Here is a 20053-nt window from a genome sequence, read left to right on the forward strand (position 1 = left end):
GGGTGGGTGGGGGCTGGGCGCTCTTCCAAGCTTGTTCTTTCCTCTGCCTCAAGCTCTACTAACCATCCCAGTATCGGCTAGTCCTGTTTTCTTCAGTAGCTAATCCTGTTACTAATTATTACTTCATATATACATACATTTCTCTCTATATAAAGCTTCCCCATATAAATTTATAAAGCATCTCCATTCAAATTATTCTGTGGTTACTGTCTCCGTACAAAGTGCCAGGCATTACTCCAAGTGCTTTGCGAATATTAACTTATTCAATCCTGTAACAACCCTTTGAGGTAGGTGTGGTTATCTGTCCCATTTCCCCATGGAGAAACAGAGGTAATGAGATGTTTAGAAACCCGTTTACACCGTCAAGAGGTGGTGAGGCCCGGATGTGAATCCAGGCAGTCTGCACCAGGTTTGGAACTGGAGCTGCTGCTCTCTTCTCATTTCTCTAGAATTCACATACTGGATTATTTTGCACAAGCCACTCAGAGTCCAGAATTTTCTAGGGGCATTAGAGTTGGTCATGCTTTTGTAGCTGCTCTCTCTTCCTTGTGTTTATTGAGTGCCTCCTGTGTGTCGGCATAAGTAGAGGGGTGATAACATTATTGGCCAACTTGTTGACGATAATTTGCAAAAGTGTGTGTTCTCTCAAAAGACTAAGAATGGGTCAATCTGACTCCAACTTAAGTTAAAAATAGAATAGTTTTCTGTTTTTGACAGTAAGTGCCTTTTTACACTTATTTTCTGTAGAGAGTCTTTGGTCATGGTTGCAGTCATGGTTCTAAAATACATTTTTTGCCAGAAACCTACATACTTTCTCAGGCAAATAAACCAATTTGCTACTGAATTTATGTATTCTCTAAAAACTGTGTGGTAATTTCTCCTGTGAAACTTGAGCTTAGTGGTAGCACTGAAAACTCTTCTGAGCTGTAGAGCTCACAAACAAGGGGGGCTTCTGAAAATCAATCACCAAAAAGAACTTGTAAGAACCTTGTGTGTTTCTCAGATAGCATGACTGGGTCCAGATGGGAGGGCCGGTGCCTGAGGGGCTGCTGTAATGAGATTAAACTCTAGTTTGGGCTGATCTGCCTCCAAGGATCGGGGACCTGGTTCTTGGAAACAAAGAATAGATAGAAAACTTCTTTAGGATTTATAAAGGTTTTCTGGGAAAAGCAAAAGAATGAAAAAGAAATCCTTTTAATAGTTTGCAATAAATAGTATTAAAATTGTGCCTCAAATTCTTGAGCTAACAAGGGAAACTCTGGGAACTAGCAACTCTTCATATTTTTTCTCACCAAATTAGATCAGTTAAGATGGCTCAGTACTTTCAGGAAAATGCTAGAGCAGAGCAATGTATTGGTCAGTTGAATAATTATTTTTTATTATTATTATTCTTTTGTTATTTTATAATTTGTTTAGGAAACATGGGAGCAAGTGACTGTTTCTTTCTCCTTTGCTTCATTTTTCTGGCACCTGGGGGCAATCTGGAATCCTAGCCCACCTGTGCCTGAATTTTAGGTATAGGCTCTGAAGCAAGTGTGGTTAAAAAAAAAAAAGGTACCATTGCATATTTTATGGGTGCTGTCACCAGAACGTCTGCTGAGAAATGAAAATGTTACCACCTCCAGACACAAGAGGGCACTCTAAACAGGCAGCGTAGGATACAGCATAGAAAGGGAGGGATGGCGGGAAGGAGGAAGCTTAGTCAGAGGTACTGTTGAGTTCAGGCATCTTTCTATCTATCTCCGTTGTTCCCTCCCCGCCCCCGCCTTGCCCTAGGAAAAGAGCTCTTCAGGCATTGCATTCCCTCTTCTAACAGTTAAATCAAGATTGAGGCTTCCAGAGTCAGAATTCCCAAATCTCTTACTTCGGCAAAAATCTGCATGTCGCTTTGCTCTGCTAACTTTCCCCACTAACCTCACTTGATGTTGATTCCCTAAGAATGTTAAATTAAAATCTCTTTTTCTGATGCCAGCAGAATTGAACTGAGCTCTCAGTTGGATACAGTATATGTTTCTTGTTTCTTTCCCACAAACTCTTGTACGGCCTTTACTGAGGGTGAATTTTGTACCAACTTGTGTTTAACCTCCTGAGCCTTGCGGTATTCAGCACCCCTAGAATAGGCTCACTGGGACAGAGCTGGAGTATGCAGAGATTCTCAAATGAAATGTAAATTTGGAATGTAATTGGGAACCCAACAGGGAGGTTGGCCTTTAACAGATGGAGTCTTGGTGGTGCAATGTAGGTGAGTTCTGTAGTTATTCAATCTTCATGGGTATCAGATTGGTTTAACCTCTACTAGAGAAATGTTTAAGAGAGAAGAATCTATTCTTCTGGCCACTGTGCGTTAAGTAGAGAGATTAGGGTGCTCAGAGCCCGTGGATTTTTTTTTTGAAGAAATTTAAAATATTTTAAAAGAATGGCAGAATTCAACCCAGATTTCTAGGATCACACCAATGATTCCACCAGAACAGATGAAGATATAGTATCTCAATGGCCTGACATTGCACTAAAATATTGAAATTACCATTTCAAAAATGCACATTGGTAAATGCTTACATGCCGGGGATCTACAAGAAAGGCAAAATCTAGGAAAAAACATAAACTGAGTATTTCTTAGCATTCTTTTTGTTTCTTTTCAGTGACCCGGAGTGTTCGCTGTGTGCTTAGGAATGTGACTGAGCTTTCTTAACCCAGAGAACAACATGATGGGTGCGCCAAGGTTGAGGGTGGGGGGCCCACCCCTGACAAAGGCAGGTGTGCTCCTGACCTGGCAAACCCATTATTTTCCTGTTGCAAGAATCATCTGATTCATCTTTAAAGCTGTCACATTTAAGCAGACATTTTTCCGTGGCAAGCCCAATCTCGGTACACAAAATTTGTGCAAAGTCCTTCTGTCTTGTAAAATATAAATCCAGGGCCTCAGATGGAATAAATGGAGCTTGCAGTCCTGAACATTTATCTTTCTTATTTGAACGAACAACCCTTCCTTCCTTCCCGGAATGTGACTTAACATTTAAAATTCCTATTAAATCTCTGGGTACACCCAGAGACCTCAGAAAGTTCTCTCCAGAGACAGCAAACATCCTCTTTGCACTTGGCAAAAGAAGAAACGGATGCTTGCGTGGTGTGCAGGCTCAGCTGCTCAGGGCTGCTGTGTGGAAGAGAACTACCAAACCTGGGCTGCCAGAAAAAATGTTAACTTTGAGCTGAAAATAAGCATTTGAACTTGAAAGAGGCCAACCAATCTGCAGGCCACATGCAAGTTCGATGGAAGCAGTGGCCAAACTGAGCTGCCTTGCACTCAAAGACAGGGGAGTTGGGGCTACTTGGGGTGTGGGCCCCCGGTGTCCATTCTCCCTTCCTCAGGTAACAGGAGCCCTGTTCCACACAGCCCCTGTGCTTCTGGAGAGCCGCCACAACTCAGCTTGCGGGGGGGGGGGGGGGGGGGGGGGGGGGGGCGGCTCTGATTAGTCTATGTTAATTAGCATATCTCATTTGCTGATTGGTTGAGGGACAAGCCTACCAGCAGTCTGGGCCAATGATATGCAAGACCCTCACTGGGACTTTTGAGAAAGACACTTGTTCCACGCGCATGCTACCTGGAGAGCGTCTCTTTTCTTCTGGACAGTGTGGGGGGTGGACATGAATCTTAGGAGCGAGGCCACTGTTTGCCATCATTCTGAATACAGTGTCAGCCTAAGGAGGAAGGGAGAGCTGAGATAATCAGGAGAAAGGAGCTGGAGTCCTGATCCAATTGGACCCAATTGATACGGGGCTTTTCAGCCACTGAACCAATACATTTTCTTTATTGTTTAAACTAGGCTAAGGTTTATATTACTTGCAACCACCGTTTCCAAATTAGCATGTTGTGTCTAAGATGATCGGGGGTGCACACCCATCTCTCTGTGTGTAACGTACTGGCAGGGCCATTGTAGGGCATTCTTTTTTCCGAAAGGATACTTGTCCCGAGAGAAGCAGCATTGTACAGAGCTCTGTGCCACAACTTCGAGTCTCGAAAGTTTTCTTGAAAGTACTACGTGGTACACTTGATGATAAAGTGGGCATCAATTAAGAGAAAAAAACAAGCCAGGTGTCAAATGCAGCATATTTTAATTTGTTTCAAATAAAGCAATATATGTATATATATATTTTTCAGAAAAACACCAGATGTTAAACTCTACAAAAGCGCATGTGTCTTCAGCAGATCATGTTTGTCTGATCAATAAGAATTTTGTTTTCAACATTAACTCTCTAAAGACAATCAATGGACTGACATCACTGCTACGACAAAGGCTGCTACTGAGCCTCTGATCTTTAGCCACATCTTGATTTTCCTAACAAATGAGTAAATACTGCCTGGCTAAAATGCTGCAATGTCTCGATGAGAAAAAGCGCCAACAGATCAAGCAAAGCCATGAAAGTTATGAAGCAAGCTAGAGCTGATTATGAGAATTAGTAAAAATGATGAAGAGAGGATGACACAGCCGTACAGGGTTTGTATATTCGGATTGACTCTCTTTTGGCAGCGAATCGGGTCAGCACCTCGGGCAGGGAACCGAAACTGAGTGAAAACGGCTTTTTCTTCCTCGCCTGGCTCAGGCCACCAACGTCACAGCTGGGACGGAGAGAACCGCGGCGTCTGTGGAAACGTCTATCCTCGTGGGGCAGAGATTGCACTGTGAAACCCTGGAGACGCTTCCCCGGAAAGGCCTGGCCTCCGAGGTGTCGGCAGCGTGCTGCCTTCGTCGGGGCTTTTCCGGATGGGCCGGGGCCTCGGGGGTCTTTGTCCCCAGAGAGGCCTCTTGGTTTTTGGCGCCACCTTTGTTTTTGGGACGGAAGCCGTTGTGTGGCTGTCTTCTGTGTTCATGCCGGCTGTTGCCCTTCCCCATCGGGTCGGCTTCATTACCACTGCCCTGGGGCTTGGCGGGCCCGTTCAGCCTGTTGTTGTGATACTGCGGATTAAATCTTCGTCTTTGGCTAGAAGACCCATTCTGCCAAAAAAAAAAAAGAAGGAAAAAAAAAAAGAAAGAAAAGAGGTAGGTATTAGATGCCAACCAACCCCAGATGACATCACTAGACATCAGGGAAACCAAAACTCTAAGTCACAGGTAAGCTTTTTTACACCCCAGAAGAATGTGACAACATGCAAATGAGGTCAAGCTGATAAAATCCTCAAGCTTAAAACGATGGTGGACTGTCTTGTAAATGGAACTCCAAGAAAATCACTGCTGTTGAAAGAGACATTACAGAAGTGTAAGACAGACAATTCCAGAACCAGGCCAAATAAAACCCATAAAGCATGCCTGAAATAAAACAGAATGAAATGTAACACAGAGGCGGGGAAACAATGATTCTCTACCATAAACATTTCTGGGACATTCTGTATAGACTACGTATATGAATTCTCATCACATATGTGAAGAAAAACATAAAATTCTGTCATTTTTCATCTCTGAAGCAGCTTTTCTATTTTATTTCACAACGAATACCATAGTTCAGAAATATTATCTTGGGTAAATACAGGGATGGGGTGTCCCTGGTAGATCTTGGTGAGAGGTAGAGGTGACGTGTATTTTCATAGAAATAATCCGTTCTTTTTCCAAACTTTTTGCAGTTCTCAGCCAATGAATTTTGAAGCATCAGACTGAAAAACCAGCAACCCTCCACAAATCAGCAACCAAGAACACACGTGGATGAGTGAAAAGGAAGCAGTGGGTTAGCCTGTGTGTCTTCGTACAAGGGAAGGATTTCTGCACCTCATGAGGGCAATAACAGCCCACAGGTATTGAGTGCTTAAGTGTGCCGGGCACCAAGCAAGGCACCTGACCGTGTGCCACCGCCTTTACCAGCACCATCACCTTTGAAGACAACGGCTATGATGTGCTTCATTTTATCGATGAGGATAAGGAGTGTAAGGGACTTGCCCAAGGTCTACAGTTAGAAAGTGGTGGAGACATTCCCACTTCACATATTCCCTCCAGATAAGATTCATAAGCAGGTTGTTACATGAACATGGACCTTTTTTTTGAAAATCAAACCTCTATTACTCAAACCTGTAATTTGATGAGTTACAAATATATAAATTTCTTAATTTGTGCACTGTGACCAGATGGTATCGGTTTAGGGCAGACCCACCCCTAGTAACTCAGGGCCCAGGACAAGAGCACAAAGGCAGAGGCCCACGTACCATGTGTCTGAATATTGTCTCTTCCTACCTCTGGCTCCATCCCACATTCTGAGGGGGCCGTGCACACAGGAATGTGGACACTGCAGCCTGTGTACCTAAGCTTCGTCTCCACCTCCACAAATAACCACCCTTTGGACCTGGGGGTGTGCAGATGGGTAGCGTGGTCAGCCCTCAAGGTGATGCATGCAGCGAAGTAGTCCAAACAGACCCTGAGAGTAGGCTTGGGGCTTTTGGGGAACAGAATTTCAGGATCTCGAGTATTTGGAGCACTTCCCAGAAGGGAGAGTGTAGATTCTCAGTAGTTACATCTTGGTCTTGCTCCGTAAGGAGGGCCACGGGCCATGGCTGGGCGAGGGCCACGCGGGTTTACTCTAAAGCACAAGGCCCAGCACAAGGGCCCTTCTCAGGCTCAGATATATTTTTAAGTTTAAACAAGCCATCGCCTGAAATGCTTTGCTGAAAATGATAAAACAGTGAGCTGAAAAAGTATCTATGTGGATAGCATTTAATCTGGCCTCCTTTGCTTTTAAAGAAATTGTGACAGAGAAATTCAGACTAAATTCTGGACTTATTTTAGCCTGAGGTTTAATAATGAGCAAAGAAAAAAAGCTGTGAAGATGTATTTAGACGATAAGTGAAATAGATTTGACTGTGATCTTGAATCTATGACTGTATGAAATACTCCTTGTCAAAGTGCCATTTTAAAGTTCATGAAGACAACTGGGGCCAGAGAAATGCCTGTCAGAGCCACTAATGAGAATTCTAACAGACCAAGACCATAAAATCCAACAGGGCTCTTGTTAGAAAACCGGCATTTTGCAATGCTTAAAAAAATGTCTCTTTATTTAAGCTCTCTTCCTGAAAGATCATGAAAAATGTCTTTAGAGCATGCCCAACTTCTGAATCATCAAATCCCATTTCTTGGTCATTTTCTAACGATAAGGGGGAAATCACTTCTCAAGGATACATGGAGAAGCAGAAGGAAAGAAGACTTTCCTTTGGATACTTCTATTTTTAAGGGTCATAGTAAATAAGAATTAATAATGTCATTTTGAAATGTATTCTCTTTACTGAAAGTCCAAGAGAAGAAAGAGCAGTTTGAACTAACTCTGGCCTCTTACAGAGAAACTAAACATAAATGGGAATTAAAGGATCTTAAAAAACATGCTGGATTTCTTTTCACTAATGATGTCAGTGGCCAGGTTCTGAATCTTGTTCCCATGTCGGTGTGAGTCCCTTCCACGCGTGGGCCAGTTATGAGGACCTGGGTGGCACTCAGGGCATGAGACGTGCCGTCTCATCTAGGTGTACGCTTTGCTAATGCTGTCAAGTGTGTGAGGACCACTTCCTCCACAGGGGAAAGCGCCTATGAAATGGGGACTGGATGAACCAGGGGCGCTCTGGGAGGCCGGCCAGGCAGATGGAGGATCTGGAGGTCAGGCTATTGCCGGCCGGCGGGGGCGGGAGGCCGGGGGCGGGGAGGGGGGAGGGGGTCCGAGCCTGGGTGTGACCAGCAGGGGCAGTTTTCTTCCTCCGTCAACAAGTGGTTTCTCGCCCAGGCAACGCACAAGGGTCTTGGGGGACCCCTGGAGGCAGGGTAAGGTGGCCTCCCCGGAGCAGTTTACCTGCTTATTAGCCGGCACAGCCTGGTGAGAGCTGTCAGCGGTGCTGGGGAGGTTGCTCGCCATTTTGGGGTTTGGTGCTTTACCCTCGGGGGGCTTGTTGTGATTGGATGCCTTTCGGGTAAAGTTACTCTGTTTTCCAGAGGTGGCTGCGTGAGCGCTGAGCAGCGGCAGCAGGGAGCTGCAGGGCGTTCTTGAGGAGTAGTTGTTCTTTGGATGTGTAACTGCAACGAGAAAGCGCTTGGTGTTAGGGGCCGTGCCTCAGTAAGCATTAGGAGATGGAGAAATTGGCAGGAGCTTCCTGAAAACATTAAGTTGTTGCTGCTGTTGTTGTTGTTTAAGATATCTTCCGAAAAAGCACCGGGGTGCTTGGAGACCGCCAAATGTCTTCTGTGAGAATCACTGAATAGCATAATCATTCACGTTGGGAGACATCTGTAGCAAATAAGACAGATCTGAGCAACTCTAATATTATTCCTTGGGTCAAGAACCACCAAGGGAAGAGGGATAATGAAATCCCGAAGTGCCCTCTCAGCCCTGTCTGCAAAGGTTCCCCATTACCAGACCTGTTCTTGCCGTTCTTGTCAGATCCCTAGACCGGCTGGTGTCGCAGAGACGCAGAAGAACCTAGAGGTACCTAGAAGAACCTAGATGCTTGGCCGGTCAGAGCCATGATGTTCTGAGGGCGTGAGAATGCCAGGGGTCAGGGAGTGTGCAGGGCTGTGCATATCCCTCGACCTTAAGGCCAGGCCTGCCAGCCCAAAAAATGCCCCAAAGCATCGTCTATATTCCATTGGAGGTACACTGTGTGGTCTTTTATCAACTCCATTTTCTACAGCCCCACTGCAAATCCGCAACAATTTCAATGCTAAGGCCGACACAGGCTAATCAGACATATCCCGGCAGGGCTCAGGCAGGTCTGTTCAATGTTTATCATCACCCTTCCTGCTGGTTTTGAAGGGGGTGGTTTTTGATGGGATGGTTTCTATGTGACTATGCGGAATCGGGGCCAGAGGGAATCAACTCAAGGAGACAGTCATGACTTTCCTCTCATAGTTCACCAGAATTTGACTGCCAGTCTGGACAGCAAGGCCTTTGACTCTTAAAAAATTGTCGCTAGTTTTTAAAAGCAATTTTCTCTGCTACCTGTGTTGGATCAGACTTAACCCTAGCATTCTTCCCGAGGATTTGGCATGTGAGTAGGGATCACAGAACATTAGAAATGAAAAGGACAAGGATGTGTCTTTAGTCCCTTCATTTTATAGGTAAGGTGTGATGGCACGCCAGGGGCTGTCCAAACATGACCAGGGGATTTTAGTGGCTCCTTCCTAACTAGATTCACTTTCATGGGGGTCATTACTATTTCCGGTTCAGTAGCTGTGGGCTTTCAGTGTGCTCGCAACAAAGCTGAGAAGGAAAGGGCCTTTCGAGGACCCCTGTCTCCAACACGGGAGGCTGGCTTCCAATGTGGACACCTGGGATTTGGTGAGGGATGGCTCCTCCCACTAGAGGGCACCGGAGGGCTCTGGAGGGGAGCAGGTGATGCTGCACCCCTCCCCTCCTCAGATGGTGGCAGAGTCACTTGGCATAATGGGTCCCCCCCATCAGCACGCTAGGGTGGAAACTAGGGTGGGCAGTTCCATTCACAACTGTGAATAAGAGTCAGGTTTTTTAGAGATGAGGCAAAATCTGGGGATGGGGAGTGGCAATTGGGGTAGATTCACAAGGAAGGGAGTGTATAGAAAAAAAACAATTTAAAAGAAATGCAGAAAAAAATTCAGATAATGGCCAAAGATTTGTGAGCAAGGATGCTCACAGCAGTGTTATTTTAATGGTGAAAAACGGGAAGCAACCTGAAGTCCACAATCAAGGGACTGATTATGTCAATTATATTTAAACAAATTACGGGTTAAACACTGACATGGAAAAATGTCAACCATATATTGTGAAATGATAAAAGCAAATTCTCTTACCTATATACGTATGTTGTGTCGTATAGTAAATAAGATGTAGCATAATTAAAAATACTACATATAATTTACACAGTAGATTATATGTGCATAAAAAGTATGATGGAGCCACAAAAGTAATGTCATTTAATATAATTTGTAATTTTTAGATCAAGCTTATATTTTTTATACTCAGAAAAAATGCAATTTCCACTTTGAAAAAAAAAGTGCAGCCAAATCTCAATTTTTCAGCTCACTAAGAGGCTGTGGATATTCCATGTCCTTCGCCAGTTCTTCCTTCCTCCTTGTGGCCGTCCTTGAAACCACTTTAGTGCTCAGTCCCACCTCCGCTGGTGGGTGGGCTGGAGCGGGGGAAGAAGGATCAGCCAATTTTGTTGCACGGTAACTGCTCTAATTAAGGGAGAGGCTCAGGAACTGCGCGCGCGCGCGCGCGCGCGCGCGCGCACACACACACACACACACACACACACACACACACACACACACACACACACACACACACACACACACACACACACACACACACACACACGACAGCTGGGCCCTTCACAACAGTAGCCCATTGTTCCCAGACTTATTAGGGAGACTCGCTCTTCCTGTAACAGGTCTCTGTAGAACCAGGCTGTTTGAAATCAGAGAGGCAGCGGATCTGGCAGTGCTTAAGAAAAGTTTGCAAAAGGTATACACTAGTTGACCTGTTCTGTTCCGCTTAATAAATCCTGGGGATTTACGGATGGGCAGTGGCATTTGAAGACTCGAAGTTCAGATCTTGACATTTTTAGCGACTTGTGTCATGACCTTAGATCATTAAATCTCTTTAGACCTCACTTTAGCCCCCTGGGGGACCGCACACCTGACATTTCTGATATCAACTCCAAATAGCACCAGGCTTACTCACACAGAATTATTTAGCAAGTATGCAAAACTCACTTTCTCCGCAGAGCATGATTTGGGCCTTCAGCTGTTCAATGTCACAGGAGAACCGGGCGGCCTTCCCGAGCTCTTCATCATATTTACGCTCGCTGACGAAGTGCTGTAGGGAAGAGACAGGAGCCCCACGATTACAGAAATGACTGAGGCACGCTGTTGATCCATTCTCTCTGCTCTCCCGCCACCACTGATGGTGTGAAAGCATCCCCAGCTGGGGAAGCATGCCAGCCTGTCACTGGGAGGCTCTGTGAAAGCAGGCTTGGTTTTGACCTGCCTGGAGCATGATCGCCTTCTTATTCTGGGAACATGTGTGGGTCCTGTCTTTCCCCTGCCTGGGCTTAGACAAAACTGTGCTACAGGCAAAATGTATGTCTGGACTCATCTGCTTAACCTTTTAGCACCCCACGCCCTCCTTCTAGCATTTCCTGTCCTGTTGTAAATTATGGGATTGCCTTCTGGCAGTCTTCCTAATCTGGCCAATGGCCTGCTGAGGTATCACTCCTCAGGAGAAAGCATGTCATCCTTCCTAGATGTCCATCTCCATTTTAACAGGGGACCAGGAAGTCCAAAAAGCCTTTAATATTGATGACTAGAAACCATTATTCTGAATGGTAGAATTTCAAGTGCTGTTAAAGGAAGTGGGAAAGAGAATATTTTTCAGTTCATTTAAAATTGAGATCTATGTGTTGATGACAGAGTGAGAAATACAGAAATAACTATGACTCAGTCCCTCTGTGAGTTTACCAGGGAGTTTACCACATGGCAAGAGAGAAAGATACCATGAAATACAATATAACGTAGAATATAGTGGGTACTTTAGGAATATGAAGGAAGAAATTATTTCCTACTGAGTTATGCAAGAGAAAGCATTTGAACTGGAACATTAAAAAATATTGAACACTTACCAGACATGGGCCAAATTCTTAACAGATAATCTCATTTTCATCTGACCACATTATTATGAAGTCAGTACTATTATTAACTCTAATTTACAAAGGGGGAGTCGAGGTTCTAAGAATCGAAGAGAACATGTAATTTATCCAAGGTCTCAGAGCTGGACTGTTGCACTCCAAAGCCTATGCTATCAACCATTTTATGATGAGTGGGATTTTGATAGGTAGAAGTGAAACTTGGAAGATGAGTGGATTTCAGTAGACCAGGAAGCTTGCAATATCATATTTATCAAAACAAGTGTGTGTTTGTTTGTGTTGCTTTCCAGGATGTTTTTCTGGGTATCAAGATGGGTTCCACCAACCAGCCCCATCCTCCATTCTAATCTCCTTTGGGACCAGGGAACATCTGTGACATTAAGTGCATCTGTGTCCACAAGATGAAGGGTTTTCTTCTACTGAAACTAACTAGCACTGGCCATAATATATACTGGAGTCCCGTGGTGGATTTTATTTTGAAGGGAAGAGTAGGCCATAGTAGGGGAGACCAGATCTGCTCTAATAACTCTGGTCTTAGGGTAAATGACAGCGGATGGGAGACAGTGGATGCAGAAAGCCTAGTCAGGAGGCCACTGCAATTGACTGGTTGGAGGCAACAAAGACCAGGAGAGCAGGGAAAAAAGACCTCTAGATCTTCAGGGGAAGTCCTCATCCCCATGGGGCTCTCTTTCATGCCTAACTAGGATGGAGGGGACCAAAAAGGCACTTGCCACTTTCTACCATACCCAACCAGTTTTATGCTGGGATGAGCAGAAAATCCTGCTTATAAAGCTAGCAGCAGACATGACTTCAAAGTACACTAGTTCCCTAGAAGTCGGTCAGAAGCTACAGTGTGTGTGTGTTCAGTATACTGGGTAAAAAGAGGATAAGGGAAAATTTATAAACTGTAACTTCCTATTTTGTTGTAGATACTGTTTTTGCCTTTCTCGTAAAAATTTCTCCTTCTGGTAACTGTACCCCAGTGCCGCTTCAAAGATTCACAGCATTGGTAGGTCTGTCAATTGAGACCTCTTTTGGCCAAATGGTGGATGTGACCCAAGTGGAGACCAATCAGAATCTCTCTGGGCTTTGAATCAAGTGGAGTGACACAAGGGGGATGACATCTGGAGGTCACCTACTCTGATGGTGCCCTGAAGAGTGTCTAGTTAAGTACTAGACATTTCTGCCTACATGTCTGCCCAATTATAGCCTGGAAGCTTCAGAGCACACTCTGCTTTGGTGAGCTACGCTCACATTCTTTCCAATTCTACTTGTTCTTGAGGTTAGCCAGGCTCAGCTTCTGTCGCGTGCAACTGAAGAAATCCAATAAATACATATTTGTGGGTGGTATTCTTAAAAAAAGGGCAAGTAAGCTAGAAAAGGATATAGGAAAGAAGTCTCCACATATTGTGCACTCTTTATAATCCTTACTGTATACTAAGTTCACACTTAGCATGTGTTCACACGTGTGTGTGTTTATATACACACACAAATTACATGTGGTGACAATAATATCCCCCTTCCCAGCTATAATTTATGGTTGAATACATTTTATTTGGGTCAGTTCCACCGGCTAAGAAAATAGCTTGTACCTCTCTTCTGTAACGATATATCCCTTCAACCCATAGTATAGTTAAATATAGCGGTGAGGTGGTTCCTTAACCCTCTGTAGTCTCGACTTCAGCCCTGTGAAAGAGAGCTGGGTGTCTGAGGGGAGATCCTCAGAGAGCAGCACTCTGTGAATGCAGAACAAACAGAATGGGGATCAGAACTCTGGCTCAGGGTTCATGCTCTGATATTTTAGAACTGACCTTAATTTCTGCCCTGAGCTCGGCCAGCTGCATCTCTGCCATCTGACTGGCTAGATCAGTAAGTCTCTTTAGTTCTTCTGCTTTCTTTTGACGAGCAGTCAGGATTTCCACTGCCAAATAAGAAGGAATAATACATTAAGGCCGAAGATTTCAACATATCAAATGACCTACATTTTGGGGATCAGTTCTCCCTCCACAGACTGATGGCTTTGTTGGGCCCTGGCTGTTTTCTGAGTTGGTCACTGAGGTGGGTTGGCCCTCAGTGCTCCTCACCAACCACTCATTTCCTTATGTCTTTATCCACCAAGCCCCAAACCGAACACAGTCCTTTCTGATTCACTGTACACCCACAACCTTCTTCATTTTCCCCACTGGCATCTGATCTCACTTACTTAATTTGGACTTTCAGATTTGTGCATTACTCAGAACAACTATCTCCAAGAAGAAAAACATTAAAATCCTATCTGAATGATATTGCAAAGACAGGGAGTGCACTAAGCAAATCCATTCTTCTGTAGGTGCTGTACTATTAAATTCTAGCAGCATCAGACCCTCTGAACTTTAACACACATTCATTTAGAGCAACTAGCTGTGTTATTGAAATATGACATAAAAGTTTTCTTTTATTAGCTTTTTGTGAGCTAAAAATGTTTCTGCTTCTGCTACTCTGCAGATATGTTTCCATTTTGCAACCAGAGAGAAGTTGCAGACCAGAGTGTCTTTGTTACAAGTGTCCACAATGGAAAAATTTCAAGGGTGAGTCAAAGCCTGCTTGAGCTGAATTCATGTGCACTCTTTAGCATTCGCACACACAGAGAAGATACAAGGGAGTTCTCGGCATCACATCTCACATACCTGTCAGGTGAACTAAAGGTTCAAGTAGATGTAGGAGTCCACAGGTTAATTTCTGTGTGTGTGTGTGTGTATGTTTCCCAAAAGATCATGGAGCTCAAAGGCAATGAATACAAATACATTGGGTGAGATTTAAATAAGAGATTTGATTTTATAATAGATAAACTCGTAGTTCTCTCATTCCTGTCACATATGAATTGCCTTCATTTCTTTTGGACAAAAATTTTGAGTTACAACAAAAGTCCATCTAACTCGCATGATATGCACATGGAATTCACATTCCATTCTTGGCTGAATAAGGGCCAACTGCTTTATTATACCAGATTCATAGCACAATGCCCAGTCAAACAATGTGATTTCTGATTGTAAGAGTTCTGAGTTTATGAATGTCAAAGACAGTCACTTCAAAAACCCCAAAAGAAGTTCAGATCCAATCCTGCAAACCATAAACCATTCTTCAGACAGGCTAAGAAACATCTTGTTATGCTGATACCAGTGTTGAGATGTCAATAAAATAACTAATCTATAACTCATAAAGGCTAACCATCTGCCAAACTACTCTAATCATGCTTTGATTATTTACTGGGATGCCCCCTGCCTCCCACTTACAATACCGGGTAGCTGGGCAGAGACTGAATCGTGCCTGGTAGCATTTCAGAATACAGAGAAGCTAGTCAAAGACTTGTCTTGATGATGGGAGGGAAAGGAATTTTCATCTGAATGTAGACAGCGTATTACTGACTGATGTCCCAGGTTACCCAGTCCGACCGGAAGTCACAAAAAGGGGGCCAATATCACTTTTGGTGACAGGGTACATGTATTTTGCTCGGTCCACACATTACTTTTACAAAGAAACTGCCCACATTTGAAAATTAAGTGATTCCATTTGAAAGCTGGATTTCTGGTTGCTCTTAAAATGTTGTTATTTCTGGTCACAGTTGGCCAGCATTCCCGCGTGGCAACCACTGGCTAGAGGTGAGGAGTCGCTGCCCTTTGTAGATGGAGCATGGCTCCCTGTGTGCCCCAGTCCACCACTGCCCTGCCCCCACCCCACCCTGCTTAGCTCATGAATGTCACCTGTCTGGTCTCTACAGGCGTCTCCAATCCTGGCAGAAATGGCACATTTAGTTCTTTGTGTCCATGATACCTAGGGCCTGGTATACAATCGGTGCCCCGTACGTTAGCTGAATGAAGGATTCCAATGAATGAAGCAGCGCGTTACTTAAAAGGAATATGCAAACAAAGGCAGAAGTTCCTTTTCTACAGGGGCCACTTAAGAATATCCAGGACTCACACCTTTTACTGATTATTGCTTTCCCATTATAATTCAACATATGGATGGGACTAAAGCCTGGAGAATAAGAAAATGGTTCTTGAGTAGGAAGATGAAACAAGGTACTTTCCTCTTGCAAAGTAAGACAAATGCGAAATTCTGAAGGCCCAGTTTTGATGAGGAGCTAGTACAGCGGTCAGCAGACCCCGAGTGACTACACGGTTAAACAGACCTGACTTTTCGTAACAGATCATTTGTGGGACGGGTGACAATTAGGGGTAATTGTTCTTTTTGATTAAGAAGAACTAGGGCATTCATACCAAACAAAAGATTTTGTAGAAATAGATATAAATGGGCCCTAAAATAGAAATGCAGGTGCAAGATCACCACTAAATTCTGAGTTTACACTCATGCAAACATGCATGGGAATGAAGATTTGCATCAGCACGTGTCAGGATGAGTTTTACATATAGTCTCATTAACATTTCAAAGACTTTCATTATGAAAAAGCCCTAAAACTTGAGATCAAAAGCCAGTATTCTTTAGGGGAAAGCCAACATTTTCACCTCAAAAACATCAATCACAGAAACAGAAAGCAAACCCAAAACAGATCAGTTCCTGAAATTCATTGATCCTATAATTTAAAATAGAATAATAAGTATGTTTTGAAAGTACCATCCTTTCGGAAATTTGTAGAGGGAGATAGTTCCAAAAGGCTTTAGATTTTCACTGCTTTCAAGACTCGATTAATATTATTTATGTAGTTTTATAAACAGTATCTGGTATGCCGAAATCCATTCGCTCAATAGGATTTATAATTTCCTTCAAGTTTCTGGAACACATTGGAAACTTGCTCATATTACTTGAACCGTGGAAAATTTTAGGGCTTCTCGAATAATACATCTTGGCAGAGGGTGTACCTGAAATCCTGGGACAGGGGGAGGCCAGGAGCTGGGGCAGATGTAGCTCTTCAAGTTACAAAGGTTCTTTGAAATCCTTTTGAGCCCTTAAAAATTCTTGTGAATTTTGCATTTTACTTCATAATAGATCTATGTGCCTGTTAATATAAAGTAATGTTTTCTTCCCATCTCTAGTAAATTTGACACTCTGAGAACACAGCTGTCTAGGCCTCTAATTCCCTGGGCAGGCAAAGTTTGAGATCATAGCATGACAGCATCTTTACTTTCTTTATCTGTAAAATGTAATAATCATTAAACCCTCCTAGGGTTACTGTGGAACTAAATGAAATAACCTATGTGAACTGTTTAGAAAAGTACACTAAAAAACCCTAACTACAGATACTATTATTAAAGTGAGACATATTTATCTAAAAACATACCTCCCTCTTGTTGCAATAACATTCATGTGCACTAATATTGGATCCCACAGCCTGTAGATACTGAATTAATCATAATAACTCTTCTAACAAATACAATGACGTGCCCACTGTCTTCTCAGCTTTGTGTTAGGGGCCCTAAGGGATACAGGAATGTATGTTACAATTGGGGAAATATGGTTTATATTATGTGCTGGAAATGGAAAATGTGGAAAATACTCTTAAGACCATAGATCAGGATGCTCAACATGGTGGTTGTGAACACAGTTCAGCACTTTGTGGGGAGAAGATTCAATGGTTTCTTCTATCGACGGAGAAGACTTATGGTTGATGATGTAGGTATGTCGCCTGAGAGAGGGTGCGTAGCCCCTCTGACCTCTGTTTTCCGAGGGGTTGGACTAATCTCTCTACTAAGATGAGCTTTTCTCTTTTTATACACACCGTGTCAGGCACTGTGCTAAGTGCCTGACGTGTGTCTTCTCCTTTTATCCTTACAATAACTGCTAGAGATAGACACTCTTCTTATGCCCCCTTTTCTGATTAGGAACCTGACTTTGAGGTTATGAAATAGTTCAAGGTCACATAGCCAGTAAATGGGTGGACCATGGACTTGATTTCAGTTCTGTTCACCTCCAAGGTAAGCGAATTGGCTTTCCCAGGGCACTGGGCAGTTCTCAACCAGGACTGCTTCCTGAAGTTAAGGGAGTTCTTCAACCTATCCAGCCCTTTCCGCTAGCCCGAAAGCTCCACGAGTGGAGGTCCCAGATTTATCTGTTTGCTGTTTGTCCCACTCTCCACCAGTGCTTAGCACACAAGGAAGCACACAGTAAATAATCTACTGACTGAATGAGTTTTAAGAATGGGAATGCTTTCCAGAGATGCCCCAAATTCCACAGGTCTTGGGACCGAATATTATTGTCCCAAGAAGGAAGAATGAGCACTTGAAATCTGAGATCTTCTGTTAACTTTTGAGAAAGCAGTGGGCTAGTAACTTTCTGTTTTGGTGCTAGAGAAACATTTGTGTTTGTGTTGGATGTTACATTTTTATCATTAGGATATGAAACTGAAAAAGGAAAATAAGCTGTACCTGAGAAACAGTCACGGGGTAATCTACTGCTCCTGAAGAAATTAACAAATTTCATAAAAATAACTCACAATCAAAGGGATTGTGTAACTATCTAAATATTCCATAGCTTACCCCTGGATCACATTTAGCTTGATTTAATAAAACCTGATGTACTTTAGATTCTAAAACGTTGTTTAAAATTATTTGGAAACATTGTCTAACAAAAATAATGATAGCTATTTTCCATAAAATGACTTTTGAATTATGACCAAGGGCCAGGCAAGAAAAATATTAAAAGAATGAAGAATCTGGGCTGATACTTCACTGATAAAAAGAAAGGCACTGAAGTCAAAAGTGAAGGAATTTAGCTGAAACCCGGCTGGGGGTGCAGACTGCCATTTATCCAATTCATTAGATAAGATTTGGGTAAGGATGAAAAATTTTAAATGCCTAGGAGATAAGGATTGTAAAACTAAATCCCAGCTGAAAAATATGGTCTTAGGGTTCCCACTAACATAGCAAATGAATTTAAAAATAAAAGAGGGATCAGCATGTCCACTTGTGTTGAGTCTGACTGAGTGATCTTGTCTCCGCTGAAATTTGCAACCCATGAACCTCAGCCTATTTGAGATGGCAAATCTGCCCTACTGGCTATTGGGTAACTTTAGAGCAGTGGAAAGGTTTAGAAATAGGGATAAAAATAGTAACATAAACCCAGACTACTAATATTTTGTGTTAAATTGAGAAAAAGTTTTGCAGTGATTAAGATTGCCTGCTTGTGTTCATTACTTAAATACAGAGTATTCTGTATATTAAGTCATCTCACTTGTGATTTCAATTTAAAACACGTTATTGATTTTCTTTTGAGGTGTTAAGTTGGCAGGTGTCAGCAAATTTGGCTAAGTTTGTAAACAGAATTGGAGTGTTCTAAGAGAACTTCATTTAGTACATCTCTAAGTTTGAATTATTAATCTTGTAAGAGTTGCTTAAGAGCTTGGAATACTTTGTCAGTTAGGTTTGTGAATTTGCCTTGTCAGGTATCTGAAGTGCTTGGAAAAAATAAGATATGTTAAATTTACAAATGTAATTCATAAATGTTAAGGGGAATTGAAGTAACTTTCAAATAGAATACATTTTTTAGGGGCGCTTAATTTGGTAAACTTGTGTTAGTTGAGAGAACAAGTGAAAAGGATTATATAAAGTAGTACAGCAAGATTTGTAAGTTGTGAAGGCTTAAAAACTTATATTTTAAAATATAATACTAAATTCAATGTCATTTTAAACCCAACTAACTATAAGTAGTCCTGTATAGGTACAAAAGTTTCCCTGGACTTTATTTTTTTATTTTTATTTTTTTTAAAGTTTAAGTACAAAATTTATTGCAGTAAAGAGATTAAAACAATTTTCTTATGTAAACCAAAATTAGTTTCACATGACTATCCCTGGACTTTAAATAAACTCAGCTGACACCTACTATTTGCTGTATGCCTCTTCTGCCCCCTGCTCAGTGGGTGCTACTCCTCCATCCTTTTGGACCCCACTCAGAATCTATATCACTGTCGGGCCTCCCCTGGTGGTCCAGTGGTAAAGAATCCGCCTTCCAATGCAGGGGACTCGGGTTCAATTCCTGGCTGGGGAACTAAGATCCCACATGCCTTGAAGCTACTGAGCTCCTTCGCCTCAACTAGAGAGCCCATGTGCCGCAAACTACAGAATCCATGCACTCTGGAGCCCTGCTCCACAACCAAAGAAGAGAAAACCCCGACGCCACAACTAGAGAGAAGCCCGTGCACCGCAATGAAGAGCCCATGTGCCACAGCTGCGTGCTGCTACCAAGACCCAACGCAGCCAAAATAAATAAATAAAATAAATTAAAAAAAAAAGACTCTATATCACTGTCAATCTGATTTATGGATTACTTCTGATTGGGAAGCTCCTAATCAAACAACCATGTGGCTACTTACTGGCTTCTTCTTTAACTTTATCCATTTCTGCCATTAATGAAACTTCTTTGTCAATGATGCTGGGGGAAAGAAACAAAAACAAAAGCAAAGAATGCTTAATCAAAGATAAACTT

At 42.8% G+C, this 20053-nt stretch overlaps 1 protein-coding gene across 10 annotated transcripts in view; it reads right to left on the reverse strand.

Annotated features, from left to right (window-relative positions):
* Positions 1–4093: 4093 nt before the first annotated feature.
* SPATS2L (spermatogenesis associated serine rich 2 like) overlaps positions 4094–20053 on the reverse strand; it is a 159311-nt gene continuing 143351 nt past the window's right edge. For all 10 annotated transcript variants that reach the window (XM_057744326.1, XM_057744331.1, XM_057744324.1 and 7 more), the window contains 5 exons: positions 19941–19999; positions 13450–13559; positions 10710–10812; positions 7813–8033; positions 4094–4991 (listed from right to left, as the gene is read on the reverse strand). In XM_057744326.1, coding sequence (XP_057600309.1) covers positions 4596–4991; positions 7813–8033; positions 10710–10812; positions 13450–13559; positions 19941–19999 — 889 coding nt within the window. In that variant the 3' untranslated portion in view covers positions 4094–4595. The remainder of the gene's footprint in view (positions 4992–7812; positions 8034–10709; positions 10813–13449; positions 13560–19940; positions 20000–20053) is intronic.

Source organism: Hippopotamus amphibius, chromosome 8, assembly GCF_030028045.1.
Source record: "Hippopotamus amphibius kiboko isolate mHipAmp2 chromosome 8, mHipAmp2.hap2, whole genome shotgun sequence".
Taxonomy (NCBI): Eukaryota; Metazoa; Chordata; class Mammalia; order Artiodactyla; family Hippopotamidae; genus Hippopotamus; species Hippopotamus amphibius.